The 16225-nt window shown below is 43.1% G+C and overlaps 1 protein-coding gene across 2 annotated transcripts in view; it reads right to left on the reverse strand.

Annotated features, from left to right (window-relative positions):
- The window catches only part of LOC122402460 (zwei Ig domain protein zig-8-like), a 387868-nt gene that overhangs the window by 162437 nt on the left and 209206 nt on the right, over window positions 1–16225 (reverse strand). For both annotated transcript variants that reach the window (XM_043405252.1, XM_043405251.1), the window contains exon 3: window positions 2654–2841. In XM_043405252.1, the coding sequence (XP_043261187.1) occupies window positions 2654–2841 (188 nt within the window). The remainder of the gene's footprint in view (window positions 1–2653; window positions 2842–16225) is intronic.

Genomic DNA, 16225 nt, shown 5'->3' on the forward strand with positions numbered 1-16225 from the left:
CCGCGACACGCATCCCAGTTACGACGTTAGAAATTTTTGTAACTGCACTTCTCTGTTAGCCCGACGAGCCACGGGATCGGATTTCAACTCTTCAGAAGTTTTAATGGGTGATCGTGTAAACATGATCTCAAAATCAAATACTCGAACTCGGTTGTAATTACTGGAGTATACTTTGCCGAATAAACTTAGTTACGTCGCCGGTGAACACCGACGAGCCTCACCCGTGACTGTGGAAATTTTATACGGGAAATTAGTTTCCCGGCTGGTCTCGTCTCAAAGAAATTCATCTTCCCGCCGCCATCGAAGATGATTCGACGAAACTTTTTGCCCGCGCCGCATTAGTCATCCTAACCAATGTCGCCGCCACAATGAGTCCTGATTTATGATGCGAAATGCTATTTCCGGGATCTTTGTCTTATTACTCTCGTTGGAAAAACCACGGTTCCTACAATAGGGACAGATACTCCGTAAGATCGCCAGTTTCTTTCTATAGTGTGGCGTCGCCTCCCATGCTCGCCACCAGAGGGGTCGCGTTCTCACAAGCACTCGACCGACCCCTCGGTTGCTATACATATATATACACTCCTCGAACGACTTCCCAAATCTAACGAGGTTTTTGAACTTTCTTTTATTTAATCGTAAACATTCTCCCCCTCTGAATGTAACTGGATTTAATTTCGCTTTGTATGGTTTTTTTGGTGCCATTTTTCTATACAAAATATTAAATCTTGCCCCTAGTATAAGGAACTATTCTTAAAATTATCCTGAAAGTAGCATTAAGTGCGACGGACATTATTTAATGTTAAGATTACGCGAGCTCTATGTTGAGCCATTAGTCTAAATCGTAGTCCTAGTTATAAGTTAGCCGTTTGTACGTTTAGGTTTATTGTACCCCTTTGTATATATATTTATAACTGTTTTCTTGGCACAATAAACGTTCGTTAGGTTTTTAAAAGTTTTTGAAACGCGGCCCCCTCCTTTCCTTTTCACGCCTCCTACGATTTTTACGAGATCCTATCCGCAGCGAAGCAGCGCCACAATAGCGTTGCATTTTTAATACTGCACGAGAACCGTAAGAGAAAAATACGGAGACACTTTCATCGTGGACGCTCGTGTCTTCCACGTAGGATATAAATCCGATTACGATTGGACTCTGTAGATTCTACATTCGCAACCGCGAAATAACTTCGATCGTTTCTCGATACTCTGTTACTCATCGAGTGAATTGAAACAAAAAAACTGACAAAGAGTGACGTAGATGATATAAAAAGCTTGATTTTCTTAGTGTAAATATTGCAACAGAGATTGTTTGTAAACGCTTGATTCAAGCTTCGTTGTATTTACTGGTAATTAAAACTTCGAAAATTAGTTTCAGCTGCAACGATTAAGAAAACTTCACTTTAGAATTCATAAATTATTCGCGAACAGCATCATGGATTTTGTTAATTTCCTGCGTAAGATTATTAATTTTTAGTTTACAGAAGAAGTACTTTGAAGTGTACGAGACAAAAGGGCTCGTTGGGCCGAGCACGCGCGGGAGAATTTTCAATTTGCAGGGGGAATCGCGCGAATTGACCGAGCCAACTATTTCATACGTCTTGGTTACTATGAACTGTGGGAACGGACCGTGAATAATCCCGACGATCTAATCTTTCGCCAGAAGGCGGTCGCAAAAAATTCTCATAAAACACGGTTACGTGAATTACGATCGTCGAATCTTCTCTCCGCTTTGCTATATGTATACCTAATTTTCGTGCATAAATTTGTCCGAAAAAATAGCTCACACGTGTTGCAATAAAAGAACCCAACCGGGAGATTTATCGTTGCTTCCGCGTTTGCATTCCTCCCGTGAAAAACTGCCCTTTTATTTACAAATTTATTTTTTCTGAACGATACGAAATTAAAGGTGAAAACGTTTTACTTGTAAAACAGGTTTATTACGTCCAGAAACCGCGTTCTAAATAAATTCTGTTTAAAAAAAAAACGACCGAAACGAGTTTGTCGTAACTCGAATCGATCCTAATAATTGTCAGAGATTCGTGTGCCGATAAACATTATACGTACAGGCGCACCGAGGGCCAGTGCACTTTGTTCAGTGTCATTGTGAAGAGTTCGATGTTACCCAAGTGCACTTCCGATGTATCCCCTGCAGTTTGCTACAGACAGGTGACGATCCATTGTGCTGGTAAAATATTGACACTCGATATTTTCCTGCACTCAGCACGGAGGGAAAAACGTTTACACGTAAGCCCATCTCCATGATGGAGGTCCGTGCTTTTTGCCCGGGTCTCCGCTGTTGCTTTCATCGATATTAATTTTCCCTGTTATCCCTTTAGGCGTGAATGCACAGCTAGCAGTTATTTTAGTTTCCATACGCGGTACATCCTACTGATTATCACCGGTTTGACGCTTTTAAGCTGTCCAGGCTCCAGAATTTATCGACACGAATTTTCTTATTTGCAAGGCTCGTGCCTTGCTGAAACACCACCATAGTTTACTTCGATCAAGATTATACATTTTGTTGCAAAATAATAGAAACGATTAACTCCCTCGAAAGAAAGGTTGAAGAAATTACAAATAACATAGTTTCGAATCTTTGGCTGTTGAAAATAGCGTGCAACGTGGATTTTAATTGCTTTGTTGCTTCCCTTACCGTCTTGTTCCCCAAGTTCTTGACGCGACAGTTCAAGTACGTAGTCTTCCCCAGAAGGGCGGTCACGTTCTTCGAGGCGGACACGTCGAAGTACGGTCCGGTCCGTGGACTGCTTCCGTCCAGGCTATTCTTATGAGCGTTGCCATTTTTCCCGCTGCTTCCATGCAACGTGCTGTAGCAGTGAGCACCTGGAAACGAACAAAACGACTACGATGAAATTTCCTACGTGGCAAAAGAGTCTCTAGAATTCCTTGGAATGCAACGATTAAAAGCAGAAATTGATTCAGCGTCTTCTATTTTACAGGAATCGTGAATTTCTCTGTTACCAGCGATTGTGCACGATTCGATAAAAAAAGCTGAAGGAAGCGTTCAGACAACGAAAACATTCGGATTATGATACGGACGATCGAACCGAGCTTTTCTTGAGAACTATTAATTAAAGGATTAATGTCGTAGAAGTTACTTCGGTGTCTCGAACTTTCTAACTTCCAAAGTCCGATTTGTCCCCGATAACGATTGACATATTACTAATTGGTTCGGGTAAATTTTCTTATTCCCCGAAACGATTCTTACTAAATCTTTTTTTAAATTCTAATTACTCTGGTTCGCGAACGGGGGGTAGTTATGTTCCCAACAGCAGGATAGACAAAGCGTGGTTGTAACATGTACTCAAGAATGCACTTTTTACAGCGGTTCGCGTATTCGATTAAAACGTCAGTCAAACGGAGCAGCTGGCAATTCAGGTGATAAATGTTCGTGTTTTTTTTTTTTATCTGTACAGAGCAGATCGCGGTTGCGAAGCGAACTTCCCTGGCGAATCTGTTCAACCGACGGCGTACACAGGGAACGGACAAAGCCCTTCGGTCGCGACAATCGGCTGGCATCGTCTATTGTTCCATAGACGTAGAACGTCGCGACGCGCACACTCGATTCGACTGGGCTCGTTTATCGAACGAGTTCGCTGATGAATTTCTTAATGCTCGCCGATAGGAAGATAAATTGCATTGATAACGCGCGCGACTGTTGCGCGTTCGGATCGCGAACACGCTGCTAAGTTTCGAAGTTTGATCGACGATACGCTGTCGCTTGCATTGTAATCGTTGGATCGTTTTGTAGTCTGTCAACGCCTCGAACGTTCAGGTTCGAACTTATGGCAGCGTTGGGAACGGTCGAGTATGAATCGGGACTTTTCGTTTGCAACAAGTTTCAAAAATCGCGTGCTACGATCCCAATGAAATGTACATCGAAACGCGACTCTGTTTCGTTGTTTTTAGAATTAACGAATTGCAAATAGTGTGTCGAACGATAATGGCAATTTCTGGTCCTGCACGATTCTTTATTCTCCCAACGACAAGTTGCTGGTTAGAACGTTCTATAATTGTTCTCGAGCCCGCCCACGATACCGCTTCAACCGTTTCCACTTTTGGCGAGTTGCAGAACAAACTTCCGTAATGAACTTTAAAGCTGTATACCAAACTTCGATGGAAGAAGGAGAAACGGTGATTTCGCAGCTGTCCTGAACAATTACCTAACGCGTCAGTTTAATATACAGTCTCGAGTCTCTTCTCAATATCTTCTACAGGATATTGAAAGCTCGTCGATTACAGGAAAAGGTTTGCTTGGATCGTGATGAATTGTTAAAATGATAAAATAAATCTTGGAGATTGTTAAAGGAAAAACTAAAAGTTTGTCAGGCCTCTTAATCGCGTTGACAAATAGTTAAATTAAATCTTGAACGATAAAAATTACGTGTCTGACCATTACTCGCTGTTTCTACTTATTTTGTCATTTACGAATACTGACTTTCGTACGGTGTTGCCTGTATCGAATGATTTTAACTAGTTAGAGGATGGTAACAGAATGAGAAACGAATGCTTATACGAACGAAATTTAATAAATAAAATGACGAGGAACATGTAACTCGAACGTTACGTCTCGAATGCAGCGTAGTCGTCGAAAGAGCAAAATGCCAGGCATAATTGGCTTGTTACCGGTTTGTCAGACGTTCTAACCGCATAATTCGTTTTCTACGGGCTTCACCGTTAATTGCAGAGCATTTCTGAACGACTACATAATCGAATTTCACCGCTCTTAATTGCGATGCGATTACACGTGTTAGCTATTCGCGTGCATATTGAATTTTGTCACTTGAGCGCTGCCGATCTCGCGTTTCCCACATCGATCGAATCGTTGAACTATACCTTGGCGATAACCTTGCCGTAAATTTAATTTTTTCCACGCTTATTCAAGAGAATTCTTCTGCAACCATCTTGTCGTTTCTTTAATTTAATTAATTGTATCGCTGCTGAATAAAATTAGAGACTCGGATAGAAATTAGAACTATGTTAATTTTCGTGCGGGACGATGGGAAGTTCTTTTACGCCAAAGAGAACCAAGAAACTTTCGCGTATTTAAAATTTCTAAACAGTCGACGTCGCGAGACTCCTCAGACTCGGTTTAAAGAATGGTGAATCTTTTAAGATCGAAAGAAGTTTTCGATTTCAAGCGTCCTTTTGTGCTGGGTAGTTTTTCGCGAATAACGCTTGGAAGTTGAATTGCTTCGAGAAGAGCCGTTCGACGTTTCCCGTGATTTCTTGCCATTTTAATGACGTGTCCTTCCCGACAATTCCTCGCATAGCGTTGTACAAAACTTTCAGCGCCTTTCTGAAAGCAATTCAATTTCGAGTCGTAGCTAGGTAGGAAGCGGGTACAAAGGAAAGTGATCAAGCGACGCTGCCCTCCGCCATTGACGGTCATAAATGTCTAGAACGTTCGACTTTTTAATTATAGAAATAATAACTGCTCTCGAAAGCTACCGTGTGTGTGTGTGTGTTTTTAAATAGATTCGTTAATCTTATTAAATATTTTATACACGGCATTTAGATAAATTGGGCGTGTATGTATTATGGTATAAGTGCAATGGCGAACGAAAGTTCGTTCAAGCTGCACGCTTCTTCAATATTAAATCTCGCGAAAGCAACGGGCGGTCCGCGTTATTTGGCGAGCAAAGAATCCACGTTCCCGTGCAGGGGAGCAAAGTGATTTAAGTTAAAATGGTCCAGCCAGCTGCTTGACGACCGTCTACAATGGACTCGGATTAATTTAATCATGGATTAGCCCTATTGAGCGCGTTCCATTGCTACGTAACCCTCTTTCATTCCCGAAAAGCGTTCTCGACTATTTTCCGCGGAACGCCCGGGGATGCTTTGTTCTTCTTTGCGATGTTTCTTTTAACACACGTCCCGGAGAAACGAAATTATAATTCGACGACGAAGGGACGGACAAAGGCGGGTCGTCGGGAATGGGATTCGAAGAAACAGCGTGTCGCTAGACTGCTACAAAGCGATCGAAGTTTCGCGAATTCGAATCGCGAGGATATCGGAAGGTGGAACGAGGGAATTTTTTTCTAAATTCCACTGCAAATTAACCAAAATCCTGTGCCACCATATTTCCTTATCCAGTATTCGCGTCGGGGGACAATTCTCCCAGGCTACCGCGACGATCTCGCGAACGAACAACTTGACAAAACACTCGGGAGAAAGCAGTAGGTAAATCCTGGTGTCTCGAATTCCCAAGAAACCAGAACTGCGAACTGTGCTTATCTTCCGCGCGCGAACAATCGCTCGAAACGCGAGGCTCGTTTTCCTCGAGTTTTTCTTCCTTAAGAACACGCCCTTAAGAAAATAGACCCTCCGGCCCTTTTCGATTCTCCTTCTACCGTGGCCGTTTAAAAATTGTTTTTCCCGCGCAAACTGACCGAAACGAGAATTGATTCGCTTCGCGGGACAGCCTTTTCGAAACGCATCGCGATAGCGGCAGGGAGTTTAATCGCGATACTTGCGCCGCGTTTATCTCCCTCGACGGTCCATTAAACCCGACTAAGCGAGGATAATATCGTTTCATAACAGATGAGCCGCGAACCGTGTGTGTCAGCGATTTTCACGGAATTTCGAATTTACCGCACATACCTGCTTTTCCTTTCTTCCTTTCTGCGGCGCTTCCTCCCCCGGCAACCGTGATTATGTCGCTGAATTTGCAACGGTTATCTCTGCCTTCTCATTTCGACATTTTTAAGAAACCGATCGTGGCGGCGATTTCTGCGATTTACCCGGATTTATTGTCAGAAATTCTGGCTTCAACACAATGGCAATTAAAGTCTTCCAAACAAACTTCGATTTTTACTTCGCGGAGCAATCAGGTCTAATCCCAAGTCTCGAAACCCCCGGATCGTTCGCTCGCCGAGCACAGTGGAAACTCGATAAACGGGAACTCAATGATTGCGTGAGAACCTCCTTCATTATGTTGGCAAGTGAAACTTCCCGTCACTTGGCAACGAGGGAAGTTCGACTTGAAAATAACAAGCACTAAAATATGCTACGTAACCGAAGTATCTTCTTGTGGAATTGCTACGAGCACCGAAATTGTAGGAAGCACAAAACAGTTTAATCGCAAGTTCGAAGGGCTCTCCGAACATTTTATTACCGTCGCGATATAGATTTGTTCGTCGACGTATTTGGATAAATACGTAATAATTGACGCAGAAACGTAAATAGAAATGCCTTTACGGGAAAGTAAAAGTGTCTACAGTTTGAAAATAAAAGCAGAAGCAGCGGTTCTGAACAATATTCACCCGCGCGCGGAAACTGCATGGAAACTCGACTCTTTTTCACGGGCCCTCGGCCCGTTGGAACGACGAAATTTCGTCGCGCGCGTTTTCCTTCCGAGCCGCGGGAATAGGCGAGAAGATTCTCTCTTAAATTTTCAGATTTTACGGCTCGCGGGTCGAAGCCCGCTCGTAAAACATTCGCGCCACGGCGAGAAACACGAACGTGGCGGCGCGCGAGAAAGAAACCGGGGGCGTACGGGGACGGGGGACCGCGGGTGGATCTTTCAATCTAGGGACGGTGCACCGCGTTCGTCGAAGAAAGAGCAGGAAGTCAGTTTGCCGAGCAGCAGGCCCGGGTCTGCTTTAAAATTCAAATTCACAACTTTTGCTTAAACGTCTCTTAGATAGCTGAGATAGCTGCGCTGGCTGGTCCCTTCAGAACGCTCCCCGCCCGCCTTTCCTCCCCTGATATAGTCTCTGCCCGACGAAACTGTTCGCTTTCCCGCCCCGGGGCTGAATCTCGTGCAACGCGCATAAAAACGGTCCCCGAGTCTACCCCGGTCGGTAAAGATCGAGAAGAGAGTTAATCGGGGGCGGGGGCGTGCTGTTTATGGAAGTTCGGATTCGAACCAATCTCGGATAAGTAAATTGGCTCGAGCATTAGGAGTCTCCGACGCCATGCAATTCCGATGACTGAGGTTACCGTTGCAAGACAAGCCTTCCCTCCCTCTTTCGACCCGCCATTATTGGCCAATTTGGGATTATTGGTCACGGAACCAATTTTTCTTTTAATTATATTCGAACTTTGTATTATTTTTCTGAAGCAATCCCTAGCAGGCCCTACCTTGGAGATATTCAATTTCAAATCTCTTGATTTTCTGTGAATACAAGCGTTGTCATGCAATTGTCAATGACAACTTATAAAGTGCACGATTGATTTCATACAAACTGGTAAAACCACCAAATTTCGTGCATCGAGCACTTGCGAGAAAGGTACAAATCGGGCGTGGCCCTCTACCGGTAAGCGCGGAAAGCTGATACCTTACGAACTTTCTTAAACCTCGACAAGCCTCGCGGAACGTGTTTTTTAAGAATCGTTACGCAACTTTAATTCGCGTTTCTTAATATCCGAAGCAGCAACGAATTCCATAGAGGAAGGAAACATCGAACAACGAGCTTCCAGCGTCGGGTGGCATGTAAATTAATCGAATCGGACGCGCGGAAAATCAATTCGACGATAAATTTCCCCGTCGAATCGTAAATAACTTGCGTCCGGCCAGATAGCGTCCTGATGCCGCGACGCGACAAAGAAATATGATAACCGCTGGCGAGCTTATTTATCGAGAAAACCGGTTCTACCCGTGAATGGTGTAAGGTTTCTTCGTTCGATCTATCGCCGCGAGAATTCATCGACCGAGCCATTTTACATTCGCCCACCGCGTCCCGGAGCACTCCATCACCGTCCTTATCCGCGCCCGGGGGAACACGGTTCGCGGATTCCTCGCCCATCCGGGGCGTTCGACGGGTCCGGTCGTAAAGTTTTTACTACGATTCGCGTACAATATGCCTGGAACGATCTCGCGACAGAAGTCCATGTCACCCGTCGTCCTCGAAGGGTCTCGATCCTTTCCGTCCCGACTACGGTAACCGACGTCGAAGCGACGGAACTACCGTCTCTATCCGTGCGAATCTGGAATTACGAGAGCTCGACGATGTCCCACCGGTTCGGATATAGAAATAGTCGGTATCGATTCGGGGGGGCGTCGAGGGCGCGGGGAACCATCGGCACTCGGGATGACGTTATTTATGATTCCGACTCCGGCGGCGTATTTATCTCTTCCCGGCGTGCCGTCGATCCTTTGATTTTCCAGGACTCCCGCGCTAGGAGACTATTTGCGCCTGAATCTCAACGCCCGACGGTGTATTTTCCATTTAGGTCGACCCGTTTGCACGCCCAATCTCTTCTATTACGGGTTTCGGGACGACGAACGTCGACTCTAAGAGTAACGGAAGCGTAAATGAACTCTAAGTACGCTCAGCGATTGGCCTCGCCCAGAGGATTCTGAATTCATTCGCCGCCAGAGGGCTACGCTCTTGACTCTCTCGCAAGCGCTCGACCGACCATCGAATGTTCCTGCTAGGAACGCCTTAAGTGTTCGGAAAGAACGTATGATTAAACAAAGCTTCCTCTCACGGAGAGCATTCGTGTCAAAGGGTTATCCATGCCCCTCGATGGCGATGTAATATCTTCCAGAGGATCTCTCTGCGAGTATTGAGCTTTACTTGTCCCTTAGAGTTTGCCGCACAAAACGAGTATCGAGCTTCGATCAGCTTCTCGATAGCAAACTTCTCGGATCGTTTCGCAGGTAGCGCGACGAACATCGTGCTGTTAACCAGCTTCTCCAGAGCCATGGAACGTCCGAAATACAAAAATCTCTCTTAGTTTGCAAGGAAGTTCGCATGTAACGTTACGAGTATCGAGCTTTAAGCGGCTCCTCGACAGCGACAGAACTTCTCAGATCGTTCGCAGACACGCTATGAGCATTGGACTTCAGCCAGCTCCTCCATAGCGACAGGAACATCCGACTTGCACAAAAAGACTCTTTTCGAAGCGTACATCGCGTTCAACCTTTCGTTTAAATAGCAGTTTAATCCGTACATCTAAGACTTTTATGCGAATCCGCTTCGTTCGAGTATTGATTAAATTATGGACGTACAAATGGTCGATGCAAATTATTCTGATTGTCTTTTAAACTTTATTTCCAATCCTTGTCTCCTGATAATTCAATTAAGTTTTCTTTTTCTGATACAATTAACCATACTTCTATGCGCTAGAATTATTCCTCTTAAATAAATGAATCGATATACTTTCAAAGTGATGTTTATATTATTACAAAGGATCTGTATTCTTTGATGTATTCCAATAGTTTTAATAAAGGAACTCCTGTCGCTCAAATTCTCGTTTATTGCTACAGTAAATTGTACGACGAAATCTGTGTAAAAGTTTCAGTTTAATATGTCGAGGTGGTTTTCCAAGGAAAGAATCTGAAATATTGCCCATTTTTTAACCCCGTCACGAGCCTTGAGAAAAGTCCCTTAAAGCTCGCCATTCTCTTGAACAAAGCGAAAGCGGTTAAGCAGAAAGATTTAATGCCCGCGGCGCGTGAAATTGAACGATGCGATTGAATGGTAATTTTTTAATCGAAACAAACATCTGGCGTGCCACGTATTGGGAAAATGAAGATTAATGACTTCGTGTCTCGAATAAATATTTAAGTTCTACGTTGTATTTATTTAAACGCGAGTCGCGACGACAAATACTCCATAAACGGTGAATTTATCAGTTATTTACATGGTAAAATTGTGATATTTTCGTTGGGATGCGCGACTATATCTCGTTTCAAGGTTTCGTTATCTTTTTTAATTCCTTTGTGCCGATACCACAGGATCTAACGATAACAGTTAATACCATTCTTCTTCTACTCATTTCATATAACCTCTTATTGTATCAAAAGTTAAATTAGCGACGATAATAACGAATAATGCAAAGTTATTTTAGATAGATGAGTAACGCGTTATACAATACTGTGAATCAGAATGCACACTTTGTATGCAATTATTGCTGTGACTAACAGTATTACTAGAAGGATACTCAGACTGTTTACATGACTAGATAAAGATACGGATATGTATTATTCCCAGTCATAACACACTTTTATGTTTTATGTTGCCATTAAACTGAACAGATTATAAAACATTCAACCAATAAAGTTTTTTATGAATTCATGAAGTTCGTATATAATAAAATTCAAGAAAATTTTCCTCTGATAGCGAACCTGGCTTCTCCTTTCTCCTGCGAGCTGCGATGCTAATTCCTTTAAAAACACAGCTATCTAAAAAGGTCTCTGATACCTCTATCTTTTTCAGGGTTACAATCTCTTACAAGATTATTATCATTTTCAAAGTCACTCTGTCTACAAAGTCATTATCTTCCTTTTCAGCGGGGAGGCACCAGAAATTCCTGATGGTTCCAAGCCTTTGTCAGGGAATAAGTATACGAAAAAATGGCACACTTTGGCAGACTTTTAATTTTCTTTGGAAACCATCGATGTAAGATTGTGTACGTCCGAGGCTCGTTGTACGCTTTCGACGAGTCAATTATCACACGGTCATCTTCCAGGAGGATCGATAAGAAGTTTTGACGCGTATTGCTTTCGACGTTGAGGCAGCCCGGCGCGTTTTCGTCGCCTGCTGCATAAATGAAAGGCAGCCCGAGGGATGAGGTAAATCGTCACGTCGGTGAAGAGCCGTATCGAATGAAATTTGCAATGGAAATTTAATCTGCCTCGGTTTGTACCGAAGCACTGGCTGTTCGTTCTTAACGCCGCTTCCCTTCCACGTCTCGCGGAATTTTCGTCAGAAAATACCAAGTTGGCAGACACCGCGACACTGGAAAATTGTCTTTGGCCGGGAGATCCTAATTGCAGGTCCCGAAACCGTCGCGGGACTTTCGGCGACGCCACTTGCCACGCACACTTTATTTAAACAGGGAAGGAACGATCGAATTTACGCGATATTTATTGGATTCGTAGTACAAATAACTAAGCAACAACCACCGCGACAAACGTTAAATTTCAAGAATTAATTTCCATTGACAATAACAGTAATGAATAGATATATAATCGAGGTCTGAACGTGATTGGATCGTTTTATTCGAACGAGGGAACGTAAAGAATTTTATCGAACAGCGTCGAGCCTTTCAACGACGAGCAATTCCCGTTTCCAAAGGATTTAGAAAATCAGCATCGGCCAAGGAAGCTCGCCGATGGAACAAACGCGGCGGTATAATTTATTTGAATATCAAATTTACCCCGCAAAGCATGGTTCCCCGATGTTTGATGTAAAATTCATAAGCCCGCGGCGAGTAGGTGGCCGCTCGGTTTCTCCAAAATTTCATAAATTTCATTCAAGGGTCGGTGGAGTGTTTCAGGCTCGATACCGATCGAATTTGCATTTTCATCGTGTCAAGGTACAATGTAGTACAGCGTCGAGTTACGCCCGGGAGGTCGGGGCGCCCCGTTCTTGTGCCGCGAAACCACTTAAAAAAGCATCGTCAACCACGATTATGCAAAAAACGCCCTCCCTCCCGCCCCGAGAAATCACGAGAAATATTTTTCATCGTGCCCGGGAAAGAGCAGCCTCCTTCTCTCTCGTTCCGCGCGAGAGTCCCGTGCAAACACGAAGGAAAACAGGAATTACTAGGCTCCTTCGGGTTGAACGTACCCTTTCCTTCCTCTCAGTGTGTGCGTACAAACACGGAGATTGTTCTCCGGCATTCTGGAGAATTGCGGCGAACCCGGAAATAGTCGAACGAGTTGATATTAATAATTGAATATTCTATGCAATTGGTTGGGAATAGTGTTCCGTGGAACTGGCGATGAATAAAGTTTGAATTCATTGTTGTAATATTTTCAATTTTTTTGAAACCTGTAGTATAATACAACCTCGTTTGTATTATATTACAGGTTTACAACCAGGGGATACATAACTAGCAGAGAGGCCATAACTAGTAGGGATGTGTAAGGTTACTTTTCATCGGATTAGTTGGCTTAATCATTCCAGGAAACACGGTTATTCCTGGACTTCTCGGTTTCCATTTCCTGCAACACTAAAAGTTTCACTGCAACCCTGTATACGCGCCCTCATTACGGAACGCGTTATAAATTACGTTCAATCTGCTATTTGGTTTTCCTATTTAATTGATAAGTACATAATTATCGACGATACGTGCGTCGTAAAGTAGCCCGAAACGATCGAATATCCAGAGATTTACGAAAATGATGGCAAACTTTCATCACCTATCGTTTCATTAGCGTTTCATCAGGTACCAGGAAGATCTTATTGTTGAATATTTATTTGCTAAATAAATACAGCAGAGTTTGGACCTAAGTATGTATTTCATTAATGTAGTTTTACAAAACGAAAATGCTGTTCCTAGCTTGACGGTTTTCTGCTAACTGAGCTTGAGGCTCGAAAAAAAAACGAGACGCTCAGGGGGTGCAATAAACGAGTGTCCTCCTCAAGTAGTACCGACCTTTGTAAGGGAGGAGACTGCACCAATGGATACAAATTTCCATTAAAAATACATGCATGCAATGCTTATTTTCAACACAAATTTTAAATCATGCAATTTATAAAAAACAGTACATTTACATTTGAATGATTCCTGACTCGCTCTCGGTGTTTATTTACCTATCATCAGCCTTGCATTAATACACAGTTATACTGTTGAAGTATCAAAAAAAAAAAAAAAAATAAAATAAAATGAAGACGCGTTGCAAATGTGCTCGAAGGGATGATCTTCTTGCGCACCGTGTGCTCGGGATATCGACACAAGATTTAAGCATCCGTGAGTAAAAAGGGAACGGAAGAGATGGGCGCGCGTGCAGAAGCAACGGGCCGTCCGGGGCGCAGTTTCAGGGGCCCGCGGAGTCCTGGTGGACGTGGTTTGGCGAGTCAGAAAGTATGACCGTGTTATTTGCATATATTGTCGGAAAGAAGAGGTGAAATTTATGCGGTTCGTTCCGCGAACGCTCTTTAAGCGCCTCCACTCGAGCCCCGTTTTCCGTGGCATCACCGCTTTCATTCTGCCTCGTACGTCACGAGGGTCCACTCGTGCGCAGCCAATTCAGTTAATTTCGTCTCGCGAGCCAAGAAGACGATTTCGCGCTGCTTGCCTTTCTGGATCGTGGCTTCCGCCTCCTCGAGTCGCCCGTTGCTCTTCCATCGTTCCCTCTCTGGTTCCCTTTTCTCCTTTTTCACGGTTGCCCCGGGTATTGTTCGGCGAAATTCATCTCCCGAGGTTCCCTTTCCGTCGGGATCATCGCGCCTCCGAAAGAGGGAATCTCGAAAGAGAAACAACCCGAGCGCGAGGGAACTGCGGCTGGGAGATAAAATTGCGGCTGACGGGGCACGCGACCCGCTTGTAAACGCTGACGGAAAGATTAACGCGCGGTCACTCGGACATTCGAGCGAATCAACCCATTAATTGTGCCTGCGAACGAAAGTTATGCTCCATTTTGGGGAGGTACTGCGGACGCAAGTGGAATGCACGTACTGCGAGCGACGGGTTGACTGAATGGGTGCTCGAGACAAGCACAGGCTGGATACAAACGAACCGAATCGTTTCGGAATTAAATATCCTTTTAACGGACTGGTTGAACCCGTAACAGAGAAACGACAGTTAATCGCGGGTCACCGATCTGGCTTCGAAGCAAACTCTGTTGGTTTGTGAAACAATTGACAAGATCATGATCGAATAACACTTTATTTGAACGTGTTACAAGACTGTACGAAGAAGTCGACAACGTGGACAGCACTTTTATAAAGCCTAAATGGCACCAATACAATGTCTATTGTATGATATCAGATGTCGCGATTAGCCTCGAATTGCCATATTCCAACAAAATCGATGGCTAGTAAAATTAGGATTATTTTTTTGTAAAAGATTTGATTAGTATATTCGTGAAAACATTGTGTCGTTCAGCGTCGCGGTACTGCACGGGAAATTATCGTGTCGCGTTCGTCTTTGTTATTTCGCTTTGAAACGCTCGGTTCTTTATGATCAGCCTGTATTTAATGAACAGCATTGAGCGGTCGAGTGACCATTTATGAGAACGAGTTTCAAAGAACTTCCTTAAGGAGAAATGCGGTTAATGTAACTCTCTAGGCGCGACGAGTGCATGTGTAAATGTATCTGTGAAAGGAGCATGATTAAGATAGGAATGATCGAGGAGTGCAATCAGAGTCAGAGAGGAAGTGGATTACTCTCTTTTGTCAAAGCAGACTTTTCTTCAAAGACCTTCCCTTTTACCGTGGATGGTCTTTTTCTGAAGTTGATGGTCCCGACTATCAGCAATTTCTCTTAAACCGCGGAACTCGATTCGGGCTATATACTTGACCCCCAGAAAATTATTCAACCAACTGAATGCTCATCGCTGCATACTTAGAAAAATGATTTTTAATCTTCCAACTACCGCGCACTGTAACCTAAAACCATTAGTATCGTATAATATTCGCACGATTTATAAATATTTGGCATTAGTATTAAAATACGCTTCAAGATAATGTAATTCAATTATTAATAAGAATTTTGACTTTTTAACATTCTATATTGATTTGTAATGCAAACATTTATTAAATCGAGATCCAGGCGAGCATCGATCTGGTTCTAGTTTAAGTTTCAGTAAGTTAGATTAAGTATTGTAACGTTTTCCCCATTCGACATGTACATTCTTGAGAAAGCAAACAATTCACAATCGCATCGATAAGTTAAATATAGCAGACGTAGTTATAGACACAGTATAGAGTGCACAATCGCATTCAAGAGTCGTAATTGTTTCCTTAATCTAAAACGAGGGGGAATCAGAAAGTGCAAGATCAAGTTTCCCTTGCAGTTATGTATGCAAATGTAGGGTATTAAAGATACATCTCGTACAAGAACTTCTATTTTATAATCGTTTAGCGGTTTAATCCACGAATCTCTGTATAAAAAAACACTGGATTTAAGGTCTTAAAATATACTACGATCTCGATTGTTATGCAACACGAAATATCGATACCAACAATACTGTAAGACACGTAAGTCGTTGACTGCTGTTTCAATAATTCAAAACAGTGTACTGACCATCGTAAGACAACAAGTGCTTGGACGATGAGTCAAGACACTTTTTGTATACCGTGAGGCAGTTATGAAGGACAGAAGATTTCGCTACAGTGATAAAAACTTGTTTCGTAAACGTGGAGAGTTAAAACTGGGCAAACACATAGTAGTAAATAAAGATTATGTAAACTGTTTAATTAAAACTCTTCAAAAGTCGACTGTTCCAAAATGGTTTCAATAACTTTGATCATATTTTAATACTTGAATTTTCTCATTAAAAATATATTCCATAAAATGGCATACA

The sequence above is a fragment of the Colletes gigas genome, unplaced genomic scaffold (genome assembly GCF_013123115.1).
Source record: "Colletes gigas isolate AHSC1104 unplaced genomic scaffold, ASM1312311v1 Colletes_gigas_Sc00036, whole genome shotgun sequence".
NCBI lineage: Eukaryota > Metazoa > Arthropoda > Insecta > Hymenoptera > Colletidae > Colletes > Colletes gigas.